Source organism: Cyanistes caeruleus, chromosome 2 (assembly GCF_971803275.1).
Source record: "Cyanistes caeruleus chromosome 2, bCyaCae1.hap1.1, whole genome shotgun sequence".
NCBI classification, from domain to species: Eukaryota; Metazoa; Chordata; class Aves; order Passeriformes; family Paridae; genus Cyanistes; species Cyanistes caeruleus.
Window position 1 is genome coordinate 91,928,618 of NC_141702.1, and position 19,800 is coordinate 91,948,417.

At 41.5% G+C, this 19,800-nt stretch overlaps 1 protein-coding gene across 1 annotated transcript; it reads left to right on the forward strand.

Moving 5' to 3' along the window:
- The first annotated feature begins 10 nt into the window (after positions 1-10).
- On the forward strand, positions 11-19,800 carry SUPT7L (SPT7 like, STAGA complex subunit gamma). Its single transcript, XM_023924540.2, has 5 exons — positions 11-231; positions 455-1,110; positions 9,772-10,096; positions 11,512-11,749; positions 14,604-19,800. Exons 2-5 carry the CDS (start codon positions 698-700, stop codon positions 14,864-14,866), a joined length of 1,239 nt encoding a protein of 412 aa, XP_023780308.1. The 5' UTR covers positions 11-231; positions 455-697; the 3' UTR covers positions 14,867-19,800.

Genomic DNA, 19,800 nt, shown 5'->3' on the forward strand with positions numbered 1-19,800 from the left:
GCGGCGCTGCAGTACCGGGGGTAGGTTGCAGCTCCCAGAGTCACTCCGCCGCTGCCCAGCGCGGACCGGAGCAGCGTGAGGGGCGAGTGAAGGAGGGTGGCGGCGGGCCACGCTGCTGTGGGCCCTTTCCTCCTCCGGGCTGGAGGAGCGCGGCTGGCGGGGGAGCCGCTGTCGGCGGCGGACCGGGACGCAGTTCCGGCTGGGCGGCCGAGAGGGGAGCGGAGCCGAGGGGTAGGCGGGGGGCTGGCTAGCCGCGGGCTTGGGGTGCGGGGCAGCCAGGGGCCCGGGGAGAGAAAGACGGCGAGTGGCGGGCAAATCGAGTGCGGCTCCCGGAATTTCTCCACGCCGCGGGTCCCGCTCAGCGAGGCCTAGGTGGGCCCACACCAGCCCTTGTTACACACAGAAACAATTTCCGTCTCACGAGTGCGTTTGTTTCTGCCCCCTCTCCCCTCAGGAAAAGCCGCGATGCGATCTGTTAGCTGCCAGAGTGGCAACCTGATGAAGACACTGCGTTGCCCAGCGAGGCACTGAGCGACAGCCAGCTTGGCAGCCGTAATTTGAGTTGGTTGGAGCGTCATCCCAGCTCCAGTGTTTCTCGCTGCCCAAAGTGCTTTTCCCTGTAGCAAGAGTCCTTTGTACCCGCAGCACTTGGTAGCCTTCTTCTGGGCTCTGAGAACGACAGGTGACCTACGTAAAAATGCTGCGATACTGGGGCGAGATCCCGGTTTCCTCCAACCAGGCCAACCGCAGCTCCTTTGACCTGCTGCAGCGTGAGTTTCGTACTGTGGAAGTCCAGGATCCTCCACTGCACCAGCCATCTGCGAACAAACCCCGTCCGACCACCATGCTGGACATCCCCTCCGAGCCCTGCAGCCTCACCATTCACACCATCCAGCTCATCCAGCACAACCGGCGGCTGCGCAGCCTTATCGCCGCGGCTCAGGCTCAAAGCCAGCAGCAAGCAGAGGGCATAAAAACCGAAGAGAGTGAACCTCTGCCATCTTGTCCGGCCTCCCCACCTCTCCCTGATGACCTGCTTCCTCTGGACAGCAAAACCCCCAAAATGCCATTTCAGCTGAGGCACAGTGACCCAGAGAGTGATTTCTACAGGTGTGTTGGTATTTCTTTAGGTCAGTTCTCAGCTGAAGGAAAGCTGAATGTTTTAAAATATATGTTGATTCCCTTAGGCTGAGGGGTCAAGTAGTTGTATGTAAAGTATAAAACAGGCTTTAGAAAATAAATATTTGGATTTTTCCTGTGTGAATAAATGCATGTTGCTTGCTTTGGCTTCCTGTCTGTGAAATGTGGATGTGCAGTGCTGATTTCTGTCTTGTTAGTGCTACGCTAAATGTGTGTGCATGGTCTTGTCAGTGGTTTCGATAGTTTTAGTTACAGGATGTGAAGTCTATTTAGATTACTTAAAACTAAAGTTCTGTTATTGTAATTAAAAATTCAGAAAACACATGACTAGGTTTTGGCTATTCAGCTGTAGGTTCTGAAAAGATGATTTGATAATGTATTTGTAAGATTTCAGTGACCAAGGACCTATGACATAGTGAGTATCACATTCCACCCAGTTTGGTGGTCTTCCAGTCAGACCTGGAAATGAGTAGAAGTGAAGGGAATTCTTGTTTCTGCTACTGGCTGCACCAGCTGGAGAAAGTGTAAAGAAAATTTGTTCTGCTTCTACCTCTGCTGCCAGCCTTTGATTAAATAGTATTGCCATCACTGCCTGTCTATCTCTCTGAAAGGCATGAATTTCACAAGGAGGTGTTGCATTTCTTGCAAGATCTTACACTACTTTGTAGGTTATGTGCGTTTAAATTAAGGGGTTAATCCTTGCTACCATGTGCACTAATGAACATTTTGAGGGAGAGGATAACACATGCTAGTTTTTAAAATAGGGTAAATGTGTACCAACTAAATATAATTTATCAGTTAAATGCCACTGAGATGTTTAATGGCCTGAGGTTGTATAAAATGCATTTTATTGGAAGATGTTGCATTTGGTAACAGAGTCTCTCTGAACAATAGGGTGATTCTTTAGTGCTGTTTCTGGAGGAACACCATCATCCTTCTCAGAAGATACAAAGTAGTTAGGAGAGAGGGCTTGAAGGGAAATGCAGTTGTGTGAGAGTAATCAAGGCCTGTGACTCCTGCACGGTGGCCCTGCGGATTGTAGAACTGAGAGGTGTTCTGTTCTGTCCTCCTCAGTGGCTTCAGCTTGAAGCTGAGTTTTCTATGGCTCTGGCCATGTTTTGAGGGCTGCTTTGTCTTTTTGTTGTTCTTTCCGAGTTTCTGGGGTCCGGGTAAAGAAATGTTATTTAGTGGTCAGCCACGTGGGGGAGCGTAAGGACTACGTTAGAAGGACCGTTAGAGAGACAGTTTTGAAATGAAATGTTTTGTGGCTGACAGTGGATTTATAATGAGCTGCATTGTATTCTAGAATTTAATTTTGTGCTTGCTAACCCAAACACATTTATGCTTTTCCAGAGGGATGCCTTTGAGTCTGTAGTTGCATTTTGTTCTTAACTGTTTTAAGACACATGAATTAAGAAAAACAGCTGTTCTATAGGTGCTGTTCTAGTAGCAAAAATGAAGTTCTATGAGTTGCTGATGCTTCTGAGTGTGTAAAACTGAATTAAAGGAAGAACATTCTTCCCCCTGATAAAAAACGTGATAGTACTTAATTCTATGGTGCCTTCTGAAGTACAGTTGTCAGAATTACAGTATTTGAATAAATCCATATTTAATTCAGTTTTCTTGGTCAGTAGCATGGACCCAAGAAAAGTAGCAGAGAAGTAGTGTATAGGTACATTTAGATACAGGAAGAAAGGACAGTAAGTGGCCAGCCTGAATCAGATCACAGTTTTAGTTAATGTAGGCCTGTCTTCTGTTTCCCTGTTACTCATTTTCATTCTTTGACACACTTTCCCCTTTTATTTTGTTATCTCCAGAATCCGTTTTGGTTTTCCTCTGCCCTGCCCCACATGTGTAACCCCTACTTCACTGTATGATGAGGAAGAGGCAGAGCTTAATTTACAGCTATTTGTGAGTTGGTTTGGTCTTATCAATCCCCCAAGTCTGTAGTAACAATGTTTTTATAATTACTACACTATTCCTCTCCTACAGTTTTTCAGGCAGTTTATAAATATGTTAAAAAAACATGATGATAAATATGTTGGTTCTGGCACAGATCCCCCATGGAAGACCTGGACTCCAGAGTGGAGATCTCTGACCTATTTGCTTATCAATAGATTTGGAGGACTCTGGTAGGTTTGTGAAGCAAGGTTTTACAGTTAGAAAAAGCTCTCTGGGTTCTTTCTGAATTTAACATATTCAGTTGTGTGTCCTCTAGTTCTTTGAATTTCCCTGATGCACCAAAACATATCCATGCTTCCCAGCCTGCAGTTTTCCACATCTTTTCTGAAGGTATTAAAGGAAAACGTTTTCACATTTTTTGTCTTCTGGTCCTCATGGGCCAAGACAGTTTAAATCAAGAGGTGACTCGCCCCAGCTATTCAGCTATTTCATCCTTGCATTCCTTTAGTATTCTTGGATGAAGTACCATCTGGTCCTGGTGATGTTACAGTTCTTGGAATGCACAATAAGGGATTAATGTTTGTTTTTTCTTGGTGTAGAAATAGAAAAGAAGCTTAAAGTGTAATTGATGAAAAATTAGTAAGGAACTATAGATTTGAAACTACCATTTTGACAGGAGACTCTTACCATATAACAGCTACTAGCTTTTCCATCTTCTTTGCTTAGCTTCCTCAGATTAGCATGCATCCATCTTCAAAAGAAGCCTGACCTATTCAGCTGCCTCTTCTTGGGTGTGTATATAGTGTGCCAGTTTTGGGTGGGGACACAAAAACTCCACAACTCGTGATCCAAGTGCTCATGAGACAAAACAGCCTCGTTTATTATTCAGAACTCGCTTAAATACCCAATTCAAATTTACCGGGCTAGACAGCCATTGGCTGATATCTCTCTCCCTGTCCAGCTTCCTGGCCAGTGGTGTGCTTACTTCTCAGCTTGGATGGGGCTGGCTGAGGGTCCCCTATAACTCATCCAGGGACATGTTTGTTCAGGCATGAACCAGGCCAGCCAAATTGGATTTGTGTTATGGTCAGATGGGTATGGTCCTGTCCAGGCCAGCTGTACTATGATAATACTGTGACAATTCACCCTTTTTGTTTAAATTAAAAAATGTAAAATGCTATCTGTTATGCTATCAGCAAGGACCCTTTGCAGGTAGAGTGACAGGAGAGAGCATGGGTCTAATTTGAATGAGGTTTTCCACTTAATTTGACAAACCTAGTTCTCCTCAGCTAGCAATGTGTTTCATGTACTAAATTGAGTTTGCAACACTCACTCCCAGGGCTAGTTAAGTGAGATCACAATCCTTCACCTAACATGCCAGAGGTTAGCTACTTATAGCTACAACTTAACAGTAAAAAAACAAGAGACTATTTAGAACTGAGATTATACCTTAACTCTATAAATAAGAAGCAAAAAACAAAAAACATTCAACTTTTAGAACTGTGAGAAAAAAACAACAGAAAAGCAACTTGTAAACAGAGTTTTTAAAATGAACTGTCTTTTCAAAAGTTTCAGATTTTCATGAGATAGGTGAATAGTGTGTTTTGGTTACTCTTCATTCTTCTCCACCATATCTGTTGGGGTACTGTCGGGAGGATGCTGCTTGTGGTCCCAGGCAGGATGAAGGGCAGGTCCTTGAGATGTTCCTTGTGGAATGGACTTGTATGGACAGTTTATTTTCACGTGGCCTTGTTGTCCACACTTGCAGCAATGAGGTGTTAGTTTAATAGCAGCTGTAGTAGAATTAACTAACATATCCGTGTTATGAGATCCATTCCCAACCTTAGCACATGCTATAATAATTTCCTCTAGAGTTGTATGCTCTTTAGGTAATGCAGTTATAATCTTTCTACAGTCTTGGTTTGCATTATCTTGTGCCAATTGTAACATTAATTGACCCGTTGCCTCACTGTTTGCGATCTGCTTTTCCATAGCATCTTGCAAACGTTCTATGAATTGCGTATGTAATTTGTTGGGGTTTTGTCTTATGCTTGAATAGGTTTGGGTTGGCACAGACAAGTTCGTAATTTTTGTTTGAGTCTGCATTGCTAAGTTCTTCACTTGTGCTAGGATTGCAGAGTTCGAAAGAGCCTGGGTTTGGGGATCCTTCATGGGGTGCAGTCCCATGAGTTGAGGGATCCCTGCCCCAAAACATGGGTCCTGCTATGAAGCTTTTGAATTTTTCAACCCCTGGTCCTCTGCACAGGCTCTCCAGGCCATTTCAAATGTCATATACTGCACTGGAGTACAGATTAATTTTGCAATGTGCCTCATATAATAGGGAGTTAATTCACTAGCAGTTACAAATTGAAGAGTATTTGCTGCAGCAGGAGACCCTAGCCCATGTTTAGCAGCCAGCTGGCATAGCTCTGAAAGGACTTGCCAGTTAAAGGTTACATATTTATCAGGTGTTGTGCCATTACCTCGCACAACTGGGAATGCTCCGGTTGTTCCCCCTCCCTGCTGCCAGCCCTCTTCTGTTGATAAGTACATGGGTGCAGAGATCAGTTTTCAGCCCCCTCTATATCCTTGCTTTCAATTGCCTTTTGTTTTACCCATCCAAAAGATCAGCGGATCTCAAGTGGGGATGGTTTCTGCTCCGAACATCAGTGGATTTGAAGCTGCTGACAGCAGGATTGTATGGTCAGATGTGTTATGGTCCAGTCCAGGCCAGCTGTACCGTGACAATACTGTGACAAGTGCATGGCTAGGTTCTTAACTGATTTCTCAGTCATTTGATCATTCGCATTCCTGGCCACACTGGATTGCATTGAAAGATAATCTGTAAACAAAATTGTGAGCTTGCAATGGGAAGACAGCTCTTGCCAGAAGGACTTCTAGTGAAAAAATGTCTGTACAAAAGTACAGAAGTACATGTCAGTGGGATAGCAGTTTTAATGTAGGGAGGGATTTGGAGCAGCAGTAAGTGAAGTGGGCAGAAGATGCTTTCCTTGATGATCTAAGTGCTTTGGTTTAGCCCATTTCTAAGCTGACTGGTCTGGGTTATGCCAATTCATTTCTGCCATTATCTATTGAGTAATTTCTTTTCATACCTGTGTAGCCTTCTGTAGACATAGCAGAGGTATTTAAAAAGAGGCTTACCCAGGATGTGGTGTAAAAAGGCTCTTTCCTGAAAGAAAACAACTTTCTTGTTTGAGTTAGTGTGTTGTGTTCTTTGGTGCGCTCTCTAACCAGTGTATCTTATTTCTGCAATGTTCTCCTTTATTTTACTGCTTTGGGGAAATGGCTCTAAAGCAGCCTTGTTGCAGCTCATTTGGTCGAAATTCAACTTCACAGTGTAATGTTTCATCAAATTTTCCTGTTCAAAGGAAAAACAGTCCCTCCCTCCATCTGCTGCTAGCTCTCACCTAGGAAGGAGCAGGGCACTTCAATGCATTCCTGCAGTTGATTGAACCTCAGCTACCAATCCTTGAGTTGACTTAGCCTGTCCCCTGAAGACAATTGTGTGAGAAAGGAACCATGACCTCTCCTTCCCTCCAAGAAAAACAGCCTTACAGGAGAGGATCTTGGAGGAACAGGTTGTGCTGCCTTTGTGGGGTGGCTCGTTGTCATTTAACTGACTGACACAGAAAGTGGGCCTTTTGTGAGTTCTGAGAACTGACTAAATCAGAAAATAAGTCTGGTTGGTATAAATGGACACTATTTTCATGTCTTCTCTTGTGAAGTGCTGAATGGTTTTGGTAGTGGTGGGAGACGCTGGTCTTTGGGTCTAATGAGTCTGGAACATAATCTATTGTTGGTGACCCATTTATATAATAAATAGTGCTCTGTTAGAAATATGAAATTGAAGAGTAGCAAGTTGTCCAGTATTTGTGATAAATTTCATACTGTTTATCCTGTAGAGGAGATCGCCTCCATGTCACAGGCCTAATTCCCTGTCCTGTTAATCTCTGGTGACAAAACTGCAGGGATTAAAGCACTCATGTTTACTTATATGACTGAGCCTTTCAGGAAAAGAACTAAGTGCTGCAGGGGGTGGTATTCTGTGTAATGATAATATGTAGATGGGTGTTTTTTCGGTGCTGAGTATCTGGATGAAATCTAAGACAAAGGCTCTTTAGCTATTATCAGGGAAAAGAAGTTTGCTTGTCCTTTTTGGGAAGGATTGACATTAGATAACTGCTTTCAACATAAATGTGTCTATATGACTGTTTTTGTTCATGTGCATTCTTACCAGAGGGTAACTGGAGGTGATGAAGAAAAATTATTTTCTTTGTTGGCTTCTATTAACATCTACAGCAACATTTCAATTTTTGCTCTCTGTTCTGGCTTTTAATCATACTTCTCTGTTGTTTATTATGAGAAACTGGAAAACAAGAGAAGAAAACTTAAGAAAAACAAGCCCAAATTGATTTGCCTTACCAAGAGCAAGAGCTGGAGATTTGGATTTGAGTACAGTACCTAAAATGTCTTTCCTTTCTGTTTTTAATTGATTAGACCTCAAGTTGATTATATGCCTTCCAGCATAGTGACCTAGCTGCATTTTAATGCTCACAATTCATTTATTTTCCTCTAGGAGTTTAAAAGAGACACAATATTCTCTCCTCCTTCTGAGAAGTGATATGCATTATTGAATGGTTGTTTTACTCTACTATGCAAGTGGCTATGTATCATGCTTGGCATTACCAGAATCTGTGTAATATAAGTTTGTCCACAGTGTTTTTAGTGAATGTCTCTGTATTAATAGTAGTCTGGCATTTAGTTTGGAAAGCATAAGATGCTCTCCACTGCTGGCTCCTGGATAGCGAGGTATGTCCTTTATAAAAAATAGACTTTCTGTTTTATAGACATGGATTTTAAAGATTTTTTTTCTGGTTGATTTTTTTTTTATGGTTGTTTATTTCTGTTGTAAACTCTTGGTCCTGGTGCTGTGTGAGGCATATGGCTGTTTGTGAACTTCAGAATTCTGCTGCTGAGGTGGAGGGGGGAGTGAGGGAGATGTAAAAATAGTGTGGGTGACACTTGGTTTATAAAGAAACTGATGATCTTTTAATTAATTTTGTCAGGGTGCCTGCTGTCTTCTTTACAAAGTAGTTACATAACTGAGTAGAAATTGGAATGCTAGTCATTTTCCATCAGTTTATAACTGGGATGAATCCATGAACTGAGATTCACATACTGTTAATATCTACTTAGAAATGTGATCATATGCCACTTTTAATATAGTGTGATTTCCTCTTTATTTGAATAATCAGAAAGTGTTGCACTGGCATTCTTAAAAATAAATAATTGTCATCCTGTTAGCTCTAAGTTTCACCTTCCTTTTCACTCCACTTTCTTACTGCTGTGTTTTAGTGGTTTTACTGCTGTGTTTTTCTGTGTGTTAGCTCTGAGGATCAGGGGAAGCTGAGGCTCTGTGGTCCAGCTTCTCAGTGAGACTGAAGGGTACCTCATGGAGAGACAGAGTAGTGAGAATTTTATCAAGCCATCAATACTGTCTGTGTGCTGTTAAATCAGGTCCTTCTACTGGAAAGAATGTGGTGATACGCAGGTAATCTAGGGTAACAGCAAGGAGAACCTCTGTGCAGTGTAGAAGATGTTGGGAGAAATTGATCAGAAACAAATGAAGAATGAAATTGTTAGCTCAATTCTGCCCCTGGTGCTGAATGGAGTTTAAAAATTGTATGAGTATCATACTTTGCAGTAATGGAATTTGATTTTTTGACATCAGCATTTGACATCCCTGTTACTGATACGGGCAAATAGATTACATGCACTTAATTGTAAGTTGAGAGATCTGGTAGATATATGTTTCCTTATCAGAGGCCTTGCCTTAACTCCTCTGGGGAGTATCTATTTGTTAACTCACTTTGATGAAAAATTTGGTTGGCTGACTATAAGTGAATGATATTTGAAGTGCTCATGTCAGTTGTTCTCTATCTCCTCCATCCTGTGTAGTCACTCCTTACTGCTTAGCAACAGAGGAGGGAGGTCTTTAACCCAAGACCAGGGAATGGTGCTTTATAGCCAAACTTCTCCAGGTCTCCTCCCAGACTCTTGTGTTCACATCTTAGGTTGCATATGGGGATACTTTCTTCAGTGTCATGCTTAGTGACTACTGGAAATGAAGGGAGAGAAGCAGTCTTTTTGGCTACAGTGTACCTCTAGGAAATGTATGTGTGTCCCATTTCTTGCTTTTTTGTGTGTGTCTTTTGCTTTAGAAATTCCAATCTTGTCTATCCCAGAAGCCTTTGTATCTAACTATTAGGCCTGTGACATCAGAGATAATAAGGAAGAGCAATGTAATTAACTGAAAGGGGAAATTATTTGCATTCATGTTATTAAAAATGCCCTTTTTTATTTGTGTCAAGGACCCATTTAATTTACATCTCCAGGAGAAAAGGTCTTGGATGGGAAGGGAGATGCTTAAGGGTTCAGAAGATTTGCATCCCACATTCGTGAATCACCCAAAGAATCTTATAGCTTTAGAAGGAAAAATGAAACTTAGAAGTGCTTATTTGGAGGGAGGGGAAGAAAGAAAAGCAGATAAACTTGTGTTCATATGTAACAGAGAAGCTGTGGAGAGCCCCAGATCTCCTCCTTTCCCTTTGTACATTGTCTTGTACAAAGGTGATATATTGACAGTATCCCTTCAACTGGTACAGTCCTTCAGATTTTTGTGCTATTTTTGTCTTTTCTGGTTTTTAGAGGAAAAGGGGAGCCAGTGACAGAGCTGAGTTGGTCCTCCTGCCGGCAGCTTCTGTACCAGTCAATGGCTACCATCCTAGCACACACGGGCTTTGAGTGCGCCAACGAGAGTGTCCTGGAGACCCTGACAGATATAGCCCACGAGTACTGCCTCAAGTTCACCAAGCTGCTGCGCTTTGCTGTGGATCGAGAAGCTCGGCTAGGGCATACCCCTTTCCCTGATGTCATGGAGCAGGTCTTCCATGAAGTGGGCATTGGCAGCGTGCTCTCACTGCAGAAGTTCTGGCAGCACCGCATTAAAGATTACCACAGCTACATGCTTCAGGTGAGAAGAGCATTAGGGACCTGGTGGGACCAAGAAATGTACCCCCAGTACAGTTTCTTATTCCTGGGGCAAGTCCTGAGTCTTACTGAGGAGAAATCTGACTGGAAAACATCTTGGGTGTGGAGAGGAGTCATCAAGGGAAAGAACAGGAACTTTTTGACTGGAAGACAGAGCCTCTTATTTGTCTTCTTAGTGAGACTAAGGATGGTCTACTGATGACTTGCCTGAATTTAAGAAGAGTCCCCCGGCTCTTGAATTACCCAGTCAAAATTATCAAGTAGAGGTAAAATGAGAACAGACTGATTAACTGATTTTTCTCCTTTAGTGGGATATGTGACTGGTTAACATTTTGGAAAACACGTAAGCAGACATGAATTTCTAGGCTGTAGAGTGGTTTGTGTTCACTTAAGCAATGAGTGACTTCCTTAAGCTTTAGGAGCGTAGGGTAGTATTTTGCTGATCTGAGTTTTCATACAGGTGCTACCTTCTTCTTATGTAAGAATAACATCCTGAAGAGTTTTCTTGGTTAGAAACATTCCTGCTCAAAATACCAGTTCTTCATTTTTGTTCAAATGTTTTTGTTCAGATGTTGTGTCCTTTTGGAATCTGGGTTTTCTGCATCATTCTGCACTCTCACCCTGCAGCTGATCATTGTCTTAACAATCATTGTTCTTTATGCAGGACTGAGGTCCACTGTAGCCCCTTTAATTGGAAGTATATCTAGAAGGGAGAAATAGGTTTGCAATTATTTTTCCTCCTTGCTTCTGCTGTTAAAAAGTATTTCAATTTTCCTGAGCAACACTGACTGTTGGATTTTAGTTGTATAAACAAGTATTTGTTAGAAGCAGATGAAATCTGAAATATTTAATTATTTACTGTTGGTAAGTTTCTGGAAGCACAGAGTAGTTCTAAATCTCATTCCTGTACTTGTTTCACTTATGTGTTTTTTGCTGTGAATTTGACAAAATATACTCAGGCTTTGCCCAGTGGTGACTACAGGGCTGTTGATGATCTGAGGTGCTTGGTTTTTAATGCTGGGGTGAATTTGTTACTGGAGGATGGGGACAGTCTTATACACGTAAAACCAAAGAGTAAGACTGAGACACTTTACTTTTGTTTCGCTCTATTTACATTTCTGAGCCTCATCATCTCTGTTTATAAAATGAAGGTGATCATATTTATCGCTCAGATGTTTGTGGATTAAACCTCTTATTCAAGTTCCTTGTTACAGCAGAGAAGGTGCACTTAAAGGGGAAAAAAATCTCTTATGTAGCTGCTAAGTTGTTTACTTGTTCATTCGGGTCAGATGTTAATAATGTTCAGGGAACAGAGTGCACTGCAATGTAATTGCCATCAGAGCCTCTGAAGTCACTCTCACCTTTCTGGCCTCTTTCTCACCTGCTGATCTTTGACAGGTTAGCAAGCAGCTCTCTGAAGAGTATGAGAAGATTGTCAATCCTGAAAAGGCAGCAGAAGACACAAAACCTGTAAAGATTAAGGAGGAACCTGTTAGTGATATCACTTTCCCTATAAGTGAAGAGCTGGAAGGAGATCTGGCTTCTGGTGACCAGTCTTTGCCTGTTGGAGTTCTTGGAGCTCAAAGTGAGCGCTTCTCTGCCAACTTGGAAGTAGAAGCTTCCCCACAGACTTCAGGTATGGGTTTCTTGCTTCTCCTGGAAGCAATCCTTCAGCAGTTCCATGTGATCTTGTTTCTCCTTGTTAGGTCTGGATTCGTGTCCAGAGATTCATATTCCTGCAAATTTGAAAGCCATGTTCCTTACACAGTTTAGAACTACGAATGGTACTTGGTGCTGTCCTCCATATTCAGAAGTTACCCTGGTAATGACAGTCACTGTTTTATGAAAGCTTGTCAGTCACTTATGTGAAATGGGCTCCTGGGAATCCCTCCTAGCATCTCTACCCCAAAGCCTGCTATACTTGGCTGAGGCCATGGAAAATGAAATGGTGAGTGAATTAGTGGGGTTATGGAGACTTCACTCTTTTCCTCAAAGTGCCATCCCTTGATGGCATTGAAGCACACTGATGGCAAGCATAGGAGAATCTGCTATGGCTGTGCCTGCTCTATATCTACATAGAACTTTTATTCTCTTCACTGTTCAGTGAAGCTGAACGTTCTGGAATGAAAAAGAGGCAGTTTTGATTTTGCATAGAACTGTCTGAACTCTGGAAGTCCCTGTAATAATAACTGTTTCACTTAAAAATCTGGTTAAAAAATGGTGGAGCTTGGCCTCCTATTAACCCTAAGTTAAGTAGCATATATAGTGAGGTTAGGGTATTACTGAGTCCATTAGTTTTTTTGCATTGTGATGAGTTTCAGAAAACATAAATCCATTTAATGTTTTTCTGAAAGCTCGTACTGTTTTCCATATCACCTCTGAAATGTAACGTGTTTGCAATTTTGTGGGAGAAGGAACAGTAGATTCCTCTGGCTCATATAGAGTTGCGAGTGATTCATCTGGAAGGCTTTGTATTAGCATCTACCACTTGAGACCCAGAGGTTAGCACGCTAGCTGTATATTAAATGCCTCTTGCTTCTCTTATACAGAATTGATGTTTTCTAATTAAGAATACAAGTGCTCTGTTCCTCCCTGAAAATCCCTCTTCACTTCACAAGAGCCTTTGGAATCTCATCTGTGAGAAGTTCCAGTCTAAACCTGGGCAGGCTGGAGAGTTGTAATATCCTAAGGAGGAAGAAAAATCTGCTGCAATTAGAACGCAGCCATCTCGCAGGGAGGGCAGTGAGACTTCAGTGTCTGAGGGCAAAACTCTTGTTATAGTCTTACATGTTCTTCCTGTGTTTTTGTGGATGTCTGACATTGCAGTTGTGAGCTGGCTGCTTACTTTCATTGCAGTTGGAGAAATGGAGGCAAAATTGTTCCTTGTTCCTCTGCCTCTTAGGATAACGTGAAGATTAGCTTATTTGTGAAGTACTTTGAAGTTAAAGTGCTTTGAAGATGAAACATCCTGTGTTGATGCTTAAGTACTTTTAGTCATTAGTGACACTCTTAGTGACAGGTGACAGAGCTGAAAGGAGTAAGGCTGAGCGATGAAGAGCAATTGATGAAGGAAAGACACAGTTTAGTTTATTGAACAACTTTGATTATGATGTAGACTGGAGCCGTAACTCAGGAACTGATAGCATTTTAATGATGTGTCCATTGTTGTTGAGAAGGATGCATTTACTTATGATTAACATAGGAAGGACTCCCATTAAGGCAACTGAGCTAATGTAGACTGTGTTATCAAAGAGGTCTCATTAACCTTTGTTTTGGCTAGGCTGATCTGGAAAAGATTCCTGACTTCTTCATGAAGGAGAACTCCTGGTGCAGACACATGTTGGAACATTTGTTCTTTTTGTAACAAAGAGTGTTCTCTTAGTGTTCTATTAATAATGGCCAGTTGTTACTAGTATATTGATAATAGGTTTTGGTTGTGTTTTCAGACTGTAGCCATGCTCTTTGAGATACGAAGTTTGAAAAAGTTAATAAAAATGGTTTCCTATTTTGTTTGTTGTTTTTTCAGTGGGTCTTTTTTGTTGTTTTTGGTTGGTTGGGTTTTTCTTGTTTTGGTTTTTTTTTAAATTTTCCACATGAACTTAACCCCACACAAGAGAGAAAAAATTTCACAGTTTATTCAATTCTGGTCTGTTTATGCCCATCTCAGCAAGGAGACCAATTAGTGTATTTTTAATAGGATTTTTGTCTCACTTTAAACTTAAACAGAAATAATGCAGTCTGTAATTCTCTTGGGGAGAAAATATTTGCTATTATCAAGGAATATGGTTTGGTAATCTTGTGCAGAAAATCCTCAGTCTGTGCTCAGATTGCACCCTAGTACACAAATGTTTTATAATAAAATAAGATGGGGGGAGCTGTTTCCCAGCAGGGCATCTGTGAGGTTGAACCAAAAGGATTCCTTTCCATTCTGCTGAAGGATGGGATGAGACCTGTGGGTATTGAGTAGAAGGTGGCAGGCAGGCAGGTGGATGACTGCAGCTTTGATGTCCCTGCATTTCAGTGTTGAAAGTGGTATTTGGGGTCATTTATCTACCTACTTCTCTGCCTGCTCACTGCACCTCCCCTGCAGAAGCCCAGGATGTCTGATAGTTGCAAGGACCTCATAATGACTTCTGGACTGCCTCAAAGTCTTGCTTACGCAGAGTCTAGTCCATGTGCTCTTGGTATACCCATTGCTGCTGGGACAGTCCTGGAGAGTGATGTGAAGTTGTTTGTCATGGAGAAAATCACATGGAGGCTAACAGTGGAAGGATACTGTCATATTTTTTGGAGTGGCAATTGCTGGGCTATTAAATAAGTCAACATATTTTTTATTGATCACAATGTTTTGTTTGTTTTCCCCCAGTGTAGTTAACCTGTGGCTTTGCTTTTGCTCCATCTCTACCTTTGCTGCTGTTCCATGTGTCTGTGTGCTGTTTGTGATTTATCTTTTTTACTCAGTTACTACTGTGTGCTTTTTCCTTTTCTAGGGACTGAGGTGAATGCTTCCCCACTGTGGAACTTGGCACAGGTGAAAATGGAGCCACAGGAAAATGAGGAGGCTAATGTACATGGCCACGGGGTCCTAGGCAGTGATGTCTTTGAGGAACCAATGTCAGGCATGAGTGAAGCTGGGATGCCACAAAGCCCCAATGGCTCTGAGAGCAGCTATGGTTCTCATTCTGCTGACAGCCTAATGGGATCCTCACCCGTCTTCAACCAGCGATGCAAGAAGAAGATGAAGAAGATGTGAAAAGGAATGGTCTTTTTATTTAGTCTTTATAGTGTGCAACAGACAACTTGAAAGGACCTAGAAGAGTACTGTGATGATTCCAACACAGGGCTGGCCCCAGTGTGTGAGGGACCTGCATAAAATTACTATGAGAGGTTTGATGTGTAGCTCCCATCTTTGCTGGCTTCTGTATTCCATCCTGATTCATGAGACTGAAGATCACCCTTTACATTTGATGTTGGCATGGCTTGCTTTGACAGATTAATGAAGAATGTGCCTGTGAAAAGTAGTTGTGAGGAGATTTTCTAAGTTACAGAACTGTTGAATAGTTTGGTTTAAAGGGACCTTGTGGCATTTCTACTCCAGCCCATGCCCAGATCTCAGCCAGTCAGAGCAGGTTGCTAAGGCTTTGTGCATTTGAGTTTTGAGTATCTACAAGGATGGTGATGCCAAATCTTTCTGGGCAACATTTTCCCATATTTGGCAATTCTGACAGTAAGAAAAAGAATATATTTGCATCTAGTTGGAATTTCCCATGTTCTAGCTTGTGCACACTGCCTCTTGTTCTGTCATTGTTCATCTCAGAAGAGTCTTACTGCCTTCTCTAACCCAGTTATTAATGGATTATATACAATGAGATCTCTTTTTAGCCTTTTCTTAAGTGTGGTAAAACCATGCTGCCTGAGCTCTCTTACTAGTCCTGTGCTCCAGCCCCCAAACCAGCTCTGTGACTTTACACTGAAATTGCTGCAGTGCCCTTGTAAGGGGGAGCACAAAAATGGATGCCATCCTCCAAACACTATCTCACAATTGCTGAATAAAGAGGAATAATAATTTCCCTCAGTGTGCTGGCTAGCTGACTATTGTGGGCAGCAAGAGTCCTAAGTCACTGTATTTTAGTTACATCACTGATTATGATGTAGCAAAGGTGCTGTAGCGTGGCCAGCTGTAGTGTCATTAGCCAGCTCCCTCAAGTGCCTTCATGTTCAGCCTATAGGTTTCAATGGGCCTAAGTTCTCACTAACTCAGTCTTCCTCTGCTGTAGGCAATGCTTTATTCCTGCATGATGCTAGGGGACTTGAGGATCTGGCAGGCCTTAAAGCAGCACTTGCAGTGAAAACAGGTGAAAAACATGTTGTGTACATGAGCCTGAAAGTATGAAAAGCATCCTTTGTTACCATATTACTTTCATTGTTGAACAGTAAACTGTATTTTCTTTAACCTTCCTTTTCCTTCCAGTGTATTTAAAGAAGCCCTTCTTATTTCTTACCAGTTTCAACTCCAGCTGAACTTTGGCTTTGCTAATTGTCTCTGCCTAGTTGGGCTGTGTCTATATCTCTGCTGGCCAGCCCAACCTCACTTAAACTTCTGTGTACCCTTCTGTTTGTGTTTGGGATCAGTCAGGACTTTAGTCATCTGTGCTGGCCGCCTGTGATGCCTGCTGTACTTTCTGCTTGTCAGAAAGGACTGATTTTTTACTTTGAGAGGGCTGTCTTTGAAGATAAAACAGCACACTTGGGTTCCTTTGGGCAGCCAGGACAGAATTCCCCTTGTGAAATTCTGTTGTGACATTCCTTGAATAAACCAAAATACGTTAATCTAAAGGTGCAGGACTTTGTCTTGTACATGGTTCTCAGGAGTTTTAATGCCACAATTCTGTGTCTTCTGCAGCTAAGACATTCACATTCTCCAGTGCTTCCTTGTTGGAAACAAGACCAGCAGAGTTTACTCCCTAGTTAATTATTTGATCATCTATTCAGGGAAGTTGATGGTGGTTTTCTGGAGAGAATGAAATAGCTTTTACTAATGGTGTGAGCCTGTACTGGCAATGCAGACTTTTACTCTGCTGTCATTGGATTGAGTGCAGCAACTTCAGGCTGGCTGAGCTTTCATATTCAAGGTTGTTATCTTGACAACTTAGTCTGAAACAAAATCTATTTTGCTGCTTGCTTTTATGGCTCAGCCAACTGATGAAAAAAACTGATGGCTTTTTTTTTTTTTTTTTTTTTTTATTGTTCTGCACAATCCTCAGTTGATCAACTCAGTCTTTAACTTGATTCAGTGTGTCTCTGTCTCAAAAAAGCTAGAATGAACATGAATCAAAAATGAACAGCCACTTAAACTGGCTTTATACCTGTAACCCCTTGAGATGGTTGAGGGAAATTTACAAAACCCACCATTTATCTTTACAATTGCAGGTTTATCTTTTGAAAGAATGAGCTTCAGGCTTAGTATTTTTGTTCCTGTATAACATGCCTGGCCTTAGTTTTTTTTTTCCTAATTGTATTTCTCTTCCACTTTATAGAAGTAGAATCCAAATGTAAAATTCCTCAATGTCTACTAAGAATGCATGACCATAGGCTTTTATAGACAATGGAATTAAAATTGTCCATCACAGTTTTAAAGGTCTCTCCTGTGTGGTAAATTCTCACCATTTTAAGCTTAATCAGTAGTAGAAGAGCATACCAGGAAATCTTTATTTTGATTCCCCTTGAGTCACCATTAGCCAAGCTGCAATGTCCCTGTTTTCTTAGCTGTAAAAAAGAATAGTAATATTTGCCTTTTAGAAGCGTGTTTGAGATTTAGTTACTCTGCAAGAAAAAGGCACAGTAATCATTCAGAGAGTTTTGTGAGACCTGCAAGCTTTTATTCCACTTCAGTTGGACTTTTGCTGGTTGGAGGATGCTTAGATGGTCACTGAAATGTCCTGTATAACACAGATGTTAAGCAAACCTGCTGATCACAAAGAAGTACAGTACAACTCTGCTGTTCAACTGCCCAGGTACAAGGAAGGCATTTGCGGTGGTACCTTCTCAGTCAGCTCTAGATATCTGCATCTAAACTTGTTCCTTTGGGCCACACTTGCAGCTGAAGAGAAATAATCATTCTTAGGTCACTGTCCTTTTGGTCTTGAGATAGAAGTATAAAGCAGGTTGAATGAATGGCATTTTTAGAAATGTCTGTTTTTCCTTTGTGTACTCAAAAAGTGAGTTCAACTTGACTACCTCAGCTGAAGACATCCACACTGTCAGTGTATGAGTTAAGTGATGTGACTTAAACCTTTCCTGAATGGGAATCAGAGACTTTCTTCTGCTAGGCCAGTTCTTTTTCTTTTCTGCACATTTACTAGAGCGTGGTGTTCACATGGTAGGACAGGGCTAAGACCAGGCTGCCCGTCTCAGCTAAACCAGCAGATCTAGCATTCCCCACAACACACAGAATGTGCCGGGATGGGGCCTTGAGGCTCAGCCTGATTTGCCCCTTGTGTCTTTGACACTGTGAGAACACCTGTCACTGAGCCTTTCTCTGTAGGTGCTTTGCCAACTGGTTGTTGTAGTAGTGTTCTTGCAGCCAGGGCCCTTATGTAAAGTCCATTACGCTGTTTTCAGGAGCCAAATGAAAGTGATTGCTTGCCAGCATTGCTTGCTCATTTGCAAGATTTCAAGTGGGCTAAAAATGAAAATCTAGTATTCTCCAAGGCTTTGGTTAAACCCCCAAAGTGTTAATCTTAAGTGCTTTCTCTGTATTGTTCATGTGCAGATGTTCTATCTTTTGTCATTATTTTGTTTCACATCCCTTTTCCCCATCCATTTCACCCTGTAACGCACACTCTGCAACAAGCCAAGCCTGAGTGCTTCAAGTATATTTAAATACAGTGCATATTCACTGTCTTTTGAGTCAGTTGTGTTGTTGCAGTGTAAAGGAGAAGTGCTATTGATTCTGTGTGATGCATATTTATGCAGAAGTGAGAAACCCATCAACATCACTTATGCACTTAAAAATGAAGGTAGAAAAATAGCTGTACCTCCTGTTCCCCCACTAAGGGGTGCTGAGGGTTGCAGCTGTCTTCCGTGTGCTTGACATTTCTTTTTATGCATGTGGAAGCTTTACCTTCTGTGTGATCCCTTTGCCTCTGAACAGTTTTAGTTCTTAGATTTACAGTGGTGTTCATCATGCATGAAATAGTGAAATTTAAAAACTAGCTCACAAAGGCAGACACAGACCATATGCTCTTCTGATGAATCAAATAAGATACTGCTAAGTGTTAATGTAGCCTCGGGCAAGTAGTTGTGTTCATTGACCACGTAATCCCCAAATTTTAAACCAGAGTGAAACTATGCAGTGGGTTAGAATGAAGCTCTGCTTTTGCAGTTGCTTGTTTCCTGCTGATGGCTGGTGAAGCACTCTGCTGACCCACCTGCTTCAACAATCTGCAGCTTTTACAGTTATCTTTCTCTTTCCAAAAGTGGGTGGATGAAAAATGGGAATATTGAATATTGACCATGTCCATATCCAGTACCACTGATGTCTTACAATGATTTATTTTTGCCATGATTGAAATTGGTAAGAACTTTGATATCAATTTGGAGAGCAAGATCTAAAAATTATTTGGATTTTGAAGTGTTTTGCATAGGAATCATACAGGATTGTAGTTGAGAGTGCTGTGTATCATATTCCTTTTCCCCTCTAGCAATACCTTTTTATTCCTTTTGAAGAGTTTTGCCTGGTATCCAGTAAAGTTCACTGTATAAATGGCAGTGTAACAATTTATGTGTACAGCTTTATGTCAGGCTACACTACCTAGTGATTTAATTCCAAGGCCATCCATGCCAATTTGAATATGCATAATGCTGTGCAGAAAAAGAGATGTTTCCTGCATAGAAATGTACAATTTAAAAAGAAAACAGGAAAATAAGATTCGATAGGGTAGGTGAGGCAAATCTGACTATGTGCTCAGTTCTGAGACTAATGCACATGTTATGTGTGAAGGATATTTTACTTCAAATGTTTTTGTACATGCATGTGAAAGAAATATGTAACTTTGCTTTGTGTTTGTATGGAACAAAATTACTTGGAAATATTTCAGGGTTGTGGGTTTTTTTTTCCTTTGCTCTCCTGGAGAGAGTTGCTTTGTAGTTTTTAAGAAAATAAATAAAACTATTTAGAAATAAAAA

What these genes read in the sequence shown, in the direction of transcription:
- SUPT7L (XM_023924540.2), top strand. Translation starts at nt 698, where the DNA reads ATGCTGCGATACTGGGGCGAGATCCCGGTTTCCTCCAACCAGGCCAAC. An exon ending in CCAGAGAGTGATTTCTACAG is followed by an intron (nt 1,111 to 9,771) that starts GTGTGTTGGTAT and finishes TCTGGTTTTTAG; the next exon opens with AGGAAAAGGGGAGCCAGTGA. An exon ending in AGCTTCCCCACAGACTTCAG is followed by an intron (nt 11,750 to 14,603) that starts GTATGGGTTTCT and finishes TTCCTTTTCTAG; the next exon opens with GGACTGAGGTGAATGCTTCC.